The sequence below is a fragment of the Bombina bombina genome, chromosome 1 (assembly GCF_027579735.1).
Source record: "Bombina bombina isolate aBomBom1 chromosome 1, aBomBom1.pri, whole genome shotgun sequence".
Lineage (NCBI taxonomy): Eukaryota > Metazoa > Chordata > Amphibia > Anura > Bombinatoridae > Bombina > Bombina bombina.
This window is the reverse complement of record NC_069499.1, coordinates 1,049,610,949-1,049,621,324: the sequence shown is the minus strand read 5'-3', so window position 1 is coordinate 1,049,621,324 and position 10,376 is coordinate 1,049,610,949. Positions and strand designations below refer to the sequence as shown.

The following is a 10,376-nucleotide window of genomic DNA, read 5'->3' as shown; positions in this document are numbered from 1 at the left end:
CACATGCTTTTGGGAGACTTCAGATGTGTTTTTGCTCAATTTAGCTGGGCTTGTATGTTTTTCTTCGTAAGAAAAGGCTTCCGTCTTGCCGTCTCCCCAGAGCCCAAACAAATGAAGAATACGGGAGATTGATGTCACATGTACTACATGGCCAGTACTTGCGAGATATTCCTGCAGCTCCTTTAATGTTGCTGTAGGCCTCTTGGTAGCCTCCCAGATCAGTTTTCTTTTCGTCTTTTCATCAATTTTGGAGGGACGTCCCGTTCTTGGTAATGTTACTGTTGTGCCATATGTGCTTCACTTGATGATGACTGTCTTCACTGTGTTCCATGGTACATCTAATGCCTTGGAAATTATTTTGTACCCTTCTCCTGATGGTTACCTTGTAACAATGAGATCCCTCTGATGCTTTCGAAGCTCTCTGCGGACCATGGCTTTTGTGTAGGACGCGACTAATAAAATGTCAGGAAAGACCAACTAGAACAGCTGAACTTTATTCAGGGTTAATCAGAGGCACTTTAAATTATGGCAGGTGGGTGATGATTCTTATTTAACATGGTTTTGAATGTGATTGCTTAATTCTGAACACAGCTACATCCCCAGTTATAAGAGGGTGTGCACACTTATGCAACCACATTATTTTAGTTTTGTTTTTGTTTACTTCCCTCCACCTTAAAGATTTTAGTTTGTTTTTCAATTGAGTTGTGTAGTTTATAGGTCACATTAAAGGTGGAAAAAGTTCTGAAATTATTTATCTTTGTCTAATTTTCTTACATCACAGAAACCTGACATTTTAACAGGGGTGTGTAGACTTTTTATATCCACTGTGTATATATGTGTATATATATATATATATATATATATATATATATAGTGAAACAAATAGCGTCAGCACTTATTGATAAAAAATATCCATTCTTTATTGAGGTAAAGAATGGAAATTTTTTATCAATAAGTGCTGACGCTATTTGTTTCACTATATTAATATATGTGGGGCTGGCAGACCCCACTTAGCGTACGTGCACTATTCTAATAAGGATAAATATGCTGAAAAAATGCTGGAATAATGGCATAAAAAAAGGTGCTGGACTTACCCATTGAAGTTGTATATATATATATATATATATATATATATATATATATATATATATATATATATATATATATTTATATTTAGGGATGGTGGTGTGCTGCAGGATTTTTTAATGTAAAAAAAAGTGCCACGGCAAAAAAAAGGTTGAAAATCACTGCTCTATCTGAATCACGAAAGAAAAAATTTGGGTTCAGTGTCCCTTTAAAGTGAAAGTAAACTTGCGTCGACCGCTATATATATTTAAATATATCTTTTGTTATTAATATAACTTTCATTCATCATTTTTTTTTTATAACTAAATAATTGACGAGTTTAATGACCTGAAAACAGCCCGACTTGTTCTCCGATCCTCTGCACGCATTATAATTTTTTTTCTTTTCCACGTGACCAATATGCAATTTATTACTCTGATTGGTCCCCCATGGGCATCTAACTGTAATTTTTACGCCCACATGTTGCTATGGGCAAGCGGCTATCCATGAATTTCATCTCTGATCCGATGCGCGTTCACAATAGCCGCACGCGCATATCAACTTTAAAAAGGAAATCCTCAGTGACGTCAGTGCATTTCAAGAACGATCGGGCAAATTGTATTATTGCGCATGCGCAAAACATGGTGATCACAAGAGCGAGCACGGATAGAGACGTACAGAGCGGGTGGGACCGTTCTTACGTCTAAGACTAATAAACCAGGAAGCGAGCAGGGGGCGGAGGAAGAGATGAAAAGGTAGGTATTATAAAATATAAAATTTAGGAAAATGTTTTTAAAAAAAACAAACTTAGCGACTAGAGTCTATGCAAGTAGTAGATTCCATAACGTTGTTAGAACTTCAAAATTGACTTTCACTTTAAAGTAATTGTCAATTCTAGCGTTTGTGAAATGCTAGGATTGACCATTGGAACAAATAAAGGGGACTTTCATTCAAGAAGTATAAAATACTTAATGCTGAAAGCTATTTTATTTCAAGTGTTCGCCGCACTAAGCTGCTCAGACAGCCCATGACAGAACGCTGTTTTGTTAAGAGGTGATGTTTCCACCTCTTAGCAAATAGCCGTGTGGGAAATACGGTGCCATGCTGGATTTCCCACACGACTATTGGCTAAGAGGTGTAAATGTCAACTCTCATCAAAACAGTGTAATGCCGTTGGCTGCCTGAGCAGCTCAGAGCGGCGAACGCTTGAAACAAATAAAGGAGTTTTCAGCGACTTAATTAATTAAAGTCCCCTTTATTTGTTCTAATGGTCAATCCTAGCGTTTCACAAACGCTAGGATTGACAATCACTTTAAAACTGATAATTTTTTATAGTAAAATTAAACTTACATGATTCAGACAGAACATGCAGTTTTTAATGACTTTCCAATTTACTTCCATTATCAAATTGTACAGTTGTTTTATATACACACTTTGAGGTAACAGCGAATATTGAGAATATACAAAGGTACAGTGCAAACATATACAAGTCTTTTATTGGCTGATGGCTGTCACATGTTACAGGGGGATAGCAAATTAAAGTAAATTTTGAAATCTGTAAGAATAAAAATCTACTGCTCGTTTACTAATGCAGCGTTACTGCATTGTGTTTTTATTATGCACTTGTTGAGTACGTGATTCTACTGTATTTCATGGTCCTTTAGCAATTGCTGCGAAATGTTGTTTGATTCTATGGAATTTTGCTTTCCATAAGCTTTGTATAGATTCTGCCACAACTCTCTACATTGACATTTTAATCTAATTTTCCATTCATCTACTTGCTTTCTGTAGGACATTGTTTCCCAAACTGAATTTACAAAAACAAAAAAAAATACTGCAGGTGCCCAAGTGTCATAAATGAATTCGCTTCTATTCAAAACCACGAAAATCTCACAGTATCCTGAACCTGTTACCCACACAACACAGCTACACCTAACCACGTCATGCTCCCTTTACATCACTATCCGCAGAGCAAGAATACCTTGAAGCAGTTTTACTGTGCAATGATTAATCTATTCATAAGAACACCATAACATGCTCCCGATTTAATGCTGCCGTGTGGTGTACCTGAAGAGGTCCACATCCAGCTGCTCTAGGTTTAGCACACTAGTAACCAGCACACTTCTCAAATCGGAATCATCTTTTTCCCCAGTATCAATCACATCCTCCGGCAGCAAGGAGGCTGCCATATTCCACGGCTGTCACGTGACGTGTTTCACATCACTCCTGACCTTTAAACAATAAAGCAAAACTGCTCAAGCAGACACTTCCGTCTTTTACAATGACCAAGATAAATATACCGGAAGTCGCTAGTATCAATAGCTGCTGTGACTGGTTAATGTTATGTATCTACCTTGCCACTTGTCATTGGCTGCAGGATATGCCACTCTAGCAACCTCTAAAATAAAGGGGTGTAACGTTAGCTCTGATTGCTCAGTGTTTTAATCACATGACAGGTGGTTGATTGGATAGTAGTAACCGGACTATTTAAGTTGGGTAATGATTGGCTGTAAATCGATAGGTGTGGCTTAGTATCCAATATATATATAGTTATGGGCGTGTCCAAATGAAAATTGAATTCGAGAGAAGCTTCCTGGCCTTAAAAATGTGGTCACACTGGTAAAGCAAACGAGAAATATTATGGGTAACTAGGAAATCTATAAAACGAACATCTACAGTGTTTAGGAAGACAGAGAGACTAAGTAAAAAAATTGCATTGGTGGGGTCTATAGAGCAGATCCTTGCTGCTAAGTTCTATAGGAGCTGTGAAGATCTCCACAAAGGCTATATATATGCTTGCACCTAATTAGCTGGATTATTGGAATAATTCATACCCACCTTGGTAATTTACAAATTTCCACAAAAATTTCACATTTAGATGAAATTGTTAGGCTGTGGACAGTGGTAGTAAAATATATCATAATAATTCTGGAGGAGTCTGAGTCATGCAGTTGGGCAGCTGCTTCATCAACTATGAAGACTTCAAAGAGAATCTCAAAATTTACAGAAGGGAGACAAAAAACAGCTATAGCATCCAGTCCAGCATATCTGTGCGGTACCATAACACCAAACATGGCAAAAACTTGCGCCAGGATATCACGTAAGGATGGGATATTTGTTTGCTTTTCATAGAAGTCACATTAGACCAATACACATGCTGTATATAACATTTGTGCGGCATATTATGTCTATTATACTTAAAGGGAAGAAAAAGTTGTGCATTAACAGTAATTGGTTATTTCCATTTTTAAGACAAAAATGCTGTTCTATCAACAAAAGGACATTTAAACAAAAAGTCTTTAATCCTAAAACCTAACTCAGATGGTTCTTTTTTTTTACAGTAATGCAACCTCCGATTAGCTGCAAGGAGCAGGCCATGTGCTAGAAATATACAATAAAAATAAAAAACACTATGCAGTGACAGGATTAGAAGATTCACTAGCTATACATTTTTTATTAAATGGATATGAAACCCAAAAAAAAATATTTTGTGAGTTTACTCTTTTATCAAATTTGCTTTGTTCCCATGATATTCTTTGTTGAACAGATACCCAGGTAGGTGTCTGGAGCACTAAATGGCAGGAAATAATGTTGCCATCTAGTGCTTTTGTATATGGATAATATTCTTGCAAAACTGCTGCCATATAGTACTCTAGTAATGATCCGGCTCCTAAGCATATGTCGCTGCTTTTCAACAAAAGATACCTAAAGAATGAATACAAATTGATGATAGAAGTAAATTAGGGTTTATAATTACATGGTATATCTGAATCATGAAAGAAAAAAATTAAGTTTCATATCCCTTTAACTATAATATAACGTGTAACAAACCACATTTTCATTTTTAATTATAATATGCATTAAAACGAACATAAAAAGTTATTTGAAATACACTGCAGTAGCATACTTGCAATATATATATATATATATATATATATATATATATATATATATATATACACACAAAAAGATATGGGATTGCGCTAAAGATGGCTCAGTACCTGAGTAACTAAATGAATAAGTGGTTCAAAAGAACGCCACTAGTTAATTGCAAGAAATACAGTGTGTATATGTTCAGTTACATCACTAATCAACTAATCGGTAAGTTTGATCATAAAAATAGTTGTCAACAAATCTCATTATCAATTAGGTGGTCAGCGATTAATTGGTTAGTTGCACAGCACCAGCTGCTTTAATCTGATGATCTACGGAAACTAAGATTGTGCAAAAAAAATTGCATTTATTTATTTTTTTAATCTTTTTTCTATCCGATTAATCGGACAATAATCATCCGATTAATCGGATAGAAAAAATAATAATAAATAAAAATGTTTGCACAATACCAGGTGCAGGAGTTCTTCGGATTGAAGCAGCTGGTGCTGTGCAATTAACCAACTAATCGCTGACCACCTATTTGATAATGAGATTCTTTGACAACTATTTTGATGATCAATCTTACTGATTAGTTGTTGCAGCCCTAGTATATTGTATAGAAAACCTAGTATATTAATACATAGCAACATACATACAAAACAGGCTTAACATTTCTAAAAAAAAAAAAAAAGAGTCCTGTTTAAAATATATATATATATATATATATATATTAAAAATCCACAAATTAATTAAAAACTTCTAAAAAAAAGTTTGATCCCAATAAGTGAAAAACATCCAGCAGAAAGTGATCCGGCACCCTATCTGATGTGCACTTACTTTCACAGACCTCAATCAGTATGAGGTAGGTAGATGGTGTATATAATCAAATGCCTCCCGGAGTATAGATCCAGCCGTTGATGTGTGATGCAAACTGGTCAGGTTTTGCTGTATTGGTGTCAGAAACTTCCAGGTACTCCCAAACACTCTACAAAGTTGGTTCCCTCAGTATTCAATTGGTTAACAATTCATTGGACATGAAAGGGAAACACAAGCCAAAAAGTGGCTAATAGTGTTATAACGTTTTATTCAAGAGCAAATTAAAAGCAAGTAACATACTTACAATATTTCACCTCAATATTATGAGATGTATATATATACAGCATAAAACTCCTGATCTGTGATCTAGTTTCAACTTCCACATAGACCGTAGTTGTTATGCAGGTAAATCACAAACACCTTATACAGAGTTATCTCAATAAAACAGCAAAAACTTTGTCAGTCCAAGTCACGGATAGATCCGTATCCAAGGGAGGCTATCAGCCTAAACAATATATCTACCTTACGCATTTCAAAGGGTACAAATCTTTCTTTCCCTTCTTCATCAGAAGGGAAAGAAAGATTTCTTTCCCTTCTGATGAAGGGAAAAAGCAATATTTTTTGTGCTCCACTTGTAATCTAGCTAGATATATATATATATAGAGAGAGAGAGAGTCCCAATAGTGAATCCGCCCTTCAGCTTACAACTACCTGGATATTCAACTCGTCACAATATATTAAAAAAACAGTGACATCACAGGGTTTTCACAAAATGTTTGCCAAAAATGTTCAATAAATTTGACAAATATTTTGAGGAAACTCTGTGATGTCACAGTTGTTTTTTGATATATATATATATATACATACATATACATATAATTTTTTGTCGCTACTGTCGGTGAGAGTGCAGATCATAACTTTGTGTGTGTATATAAAATCTATATATCTCATACTGACCCAACAAAATATGCTTTTAGGTTATACTAGCTCACTGTAGTCCATATATAAGAAAATTAAAACTTATTTTGGTGAATGTAGTTTTATTTTAATAGTTGTCTTGTATTGAAAGGGTAAATGAGCATACAATTAATTTTATAATTGTTTATTTTTTCAACAAGTGTATTGTCTATTTTGTCTACTATGCTGATTTGTCATATGTATTCCAAACAGCATACCTAATAGGTCCAACTGCGGTTATTTATTTATATTTTTGACTTCTCTTTTTTACAGGTTTGTTCATGCAAAGTTTTGCTGTTCCCAGCTCCAAAACCACAAACGGAAGTCCAATATTGTCTGCCCAGCTTTCTTTGTTGTGCAGTATAATGAGGATTTGGATCGTTTGGTGATAATTGAAGAGAATTCCAATCACATTCATACTGAGGAATACAAGAAAACCATCCCTTCCATGCAAGTGTCCAGGAAACCAAACAACCCTTCTAAAAAGTTTTGTAGCTATAGCCAGTCACCAGTATTGCCAGATGATGGTGCTGTGAAGGGTTATCCTTTATCAGAAAATGTCTTACACTCACAGCATAATTTTTCTTTTAAAGAGGAAACGCTGCCTGACACACAGTATGTTGAGTCTTTAAACAAGGAAGCCCCCTCAGTGAGTACTTTGTATATAAAAGAGGGTGCTGTGTCATTAGAACAGGTGAATCCCTCTGAAATCCTGAATGGTAATGCTTCTGATGCAATTATAGCTCCGTTGGAGTTTTCACTAACAGATATGAACCCCCCTCAGGAGCCTATTGCTGCAACTCCTACTATGAACGTGGCTACACTGGTAAATCATTTTCTGCTGAAAGATGTAGGATCTAAAGCCACTATGTGCATTGGAAGTCAATCTCAGTTGGAGAGGCTGAGCTTCCAGACAAATACAATGAGGAGCATATTTTTGAAGTTTCCAGAAAGCCTTCTGCTTCACAGAGTGACAAGCAAAAACAGTTACATCCTTTATGCTTTCCTGGTGGAAAACAAAGATAGAGTAAGTAAAATTGTTCACTTCTGCTTTCTGAAAGAGGACAATACAGAAAGTGTATCAAAAATGATCAGCGCTTTTCAAAGTTTCAACCCAGAGTGGTCCAAGGTAAAGGTCATCTTTACAGAAGTGTTTTTTTTGCACAAAGCTGTTTTGAAAGAGACATTCCCATCTGCCCAAGTGCTTCTATCAATGTACCATACTGTGCGTCTAATTGAGAGCAAAGCTAAGGTAAATGCACCTGCCAATGCAGTTTTGAAAAGATCGTTGGAAAACGTTATATATAAAACATCTCCTGATAATGTATTAGACTTAGCAGATAAGCTACAGCATCGTTTGGATAAAGAGTTGTACAATTTCTTGAATACAAACTGGTTTCCTTGTGAGTTGCACTGGTACATGCATGTCAAGAAGGGATTGCACTCCTGTAGTACCTACATGCATAGTTTGGATCAAATTACAAAAAAAATATCAAGTTTGTTTGAAAAACAGATTTCCATTGAACCTGCTATCCAGCAGTTTGTGCAATATGCAGATTGCTTGAATAGCAAAACACTAGAAAACATGGGCCATACTTATCCTGGCTTTTCAAAGTCTACCAAAAAGAAAAGTAAGACAATAGATCAACCACTTGAAACAACTGAGAAGATTAGGCTACCTCGTAAACGGTTTATACCAATTGTCAGTAAACTGTCTGAACCGAAGCAGTCCATGTCTCCCTCCACTAAGTTTGAACGTCAGCCCAGCTGCCCTGAGCCAGCCATTGGACAAGCCTTTGCTTTACCTCCAAATGTTAACATCCAACCCTTTAATGTGTCGGACACCATAGAGCAGTCCCTTCAGAAACACCTCAATGCATTGGGGTATTCTCTCTGCTTAAAGGAGTGGCAGTTAGTCCAAAAGTCCGCGCAGCTTGTCAATGTGCAAGAAAATAATATTGCAGTTCAACTTCTAGAGGAATCCCATCATGTATCTGCTGATGGATGCTGCTGCACTTGCTACTTCAACAGCTGCTATAAACTGCCATGCAGACACATTCTGAGCATGCTGAATGCTAATAATAAGCCAGTAGAAGAGGCCATGGTTTGTCGTCGCTGGCAGAAGAAGTATTTTCAAGAAAGGATGCTACTAGAGGAGGAATTCCAGAACAGTCTGCTGCACTTTTCTAGTAGTGAGGATGAGGCAAGGAACAGAGGTAACAAGATTAAGTCCTTAACTACAGAACTATCCCACCTTCTACTTCAGTGTACTGACTCTGAGTTGTTGAAGGTTAGGCTTTCCAATCTGCAAATAATAGTGGATATGTGGAGAAAAGAACCAGAGCCTAATAAGGAGCAATGCTTGTCCCCAAAGAGTAGCATTGAACTACCCTATCAGTGGGTTAAAAAGGAACATGTGGATGGAGAAGAGAACTTTGATTGTCATGAACTTCTTAGAGTTGATACACACCAGACTCAGAGTTGAATAATAGATTTAAACCATAATGGAATAACACAAATACAGTTGACTCTTGTTTATTAATATTATGGCCAGATTTAATTTGGTCTGTGAACAGACTTATCAGGAAGTGTCTGCTATTTATTGGTAGCTAAATAGTTTTTTACAGTAGATGTTTATTCAGAAGTTAATGCAAATCAAATATACATTTTTAATGTTTATTTAAATTGTTATCCGTTTAAAATGTTCAACTTTTTTTCTTTTCTTTTTTTGTAGAATTGGTTACTTTTTATAGGGGGAAAAAGAAATGTCATTGAGATTAAAAGAAAAATAAATGTTATCTCCTTAAGTCTTGATTTGATCCAATTACAGAGTAAGGCTGTGCCTTCTTCAAACTGTCTGAAACAAAAATAAATCTGATTTCAGTAAAAATAAAAGATGAATATTAAATGAGCACAAATTTATTTGAAAAACAGAAATAAAGCAGGGAAGGCTAGAGTGAAAGGGTGGATAAGGGTGGAGAGTAGGCCTGTACATTCTGATAATTTGTTATTGTCCGAATCTGGAAAAAAGTGACTACTCATGGCATTCGGCTCTTTTCGGAGCCGCATTTATTCTTCAAAAAATGAAAACACTAAGATCTGTATTTGTTGTGCTTTCACTAGAAGAAATGCTGCTCTTAAAAGAGCTGAATACCGCAAGTGGGCGCCTCCCTCCGCATTCGGATCATAGTTAATTAACCAAATGCACAGCCCTAGTGGAGAGTCTTAATAGACCATGCCTGGTGTTATCCCATAAACCACACTTTTTGGGCCTGATGATATAAACCTCTCCACTCAGACGAGACGATATAAAATGATCCTCCAGCACTGCGAGATCCTTAGTGAAATTCTAAAAACACATATTTTGCTATACTTCCCAAATGGGTATTCCCTGCATTTCTGTATGTGAAAGAGAGACAAGCCCAGCGAAATATAACACTGCATGACATGAGAGTTCTGTTGCATTTATATTTGGTGCTTTGTATATTATATTACTTCAGATTAAGTTTTATTACATTTAAACTTTGCACTTTTTATTTTGTATATAGTAGTGTATGGGATTGTGATTTTACAAATTCTGCTTATGCTTTCACAGTTTCTGTGTAACTTTAACCAATTAGGCTCATACTTTGTATATTCATGTGTACAAATTACATTGCACTTTT

At 35.9% G+C, this 10,376-nt stretch overlaps 2 protein-coding genes across 2 annotated transcripts in view; one reads left to right on the top strand and one right to left on the bottom strand.

The window, feature by feature from the left end:
• ACOT8 (acyl-CoA thioesterase 8) overlaps positions 1 to 3,356 on the bottom strand; it is an 80,598-nt gene extending 77,242 nt beyond the window's left edge. Inside the window, exon 1 of the mRNA XM_053689463.1 lies at positions 3,133 to 3,356. Coding sequence (XP_053545438.1) covers positions 3,133 to 3,254 — 122 coding nt within the window. The 5' untranslated portion in view covers positions 3,255 to 3,356. The remainder of the gene's footprint in view (positions 1 to 3,132) is intronic.
• Positions 3,357 to 3,606: 250 nt separating this feature from the next.
• ZSWIM3 (zinc finger SWIM-type containing 3) lies at positions 3,607 to 9,619 on the top strand. The gene is made up of 2 exons (XM_053693560.1): positions 3,607 to 4,165; positions 6,985 to 9,619. Exons 1-2 carry the CDS (start codon positions 4,011 to 4,013, stop codon positions 9,194 to 9,196), a joined length of 2,367 nt encoding a protein of 788 aa, XP_053549535.1. The 5' UTR covers positions 3,607 to 4,010; the 3' UTR covers positions 9,197 to 9,619.
• Positions 9,620 to 10,376: the final 757 nt, after the last annotated feature.

Excerpts from the sequence above, each read along its gene's own strand:
- ZSWIM3 (XM_053693560.1), top strand. The coding sequence starts at position 4,011 with ATGCAGTTGGGCAGCTGCTTCATCAACTATGAAGACTTCAAAGAGAAT. Across the intron at positions 4,166-6,984 it reads AACTTGCGCCAGGATATCAC|GTTTGTTCATGCAAAGTTTT; the intron begins GTAAGGATGGGA and ends TCTTTTTTACAG.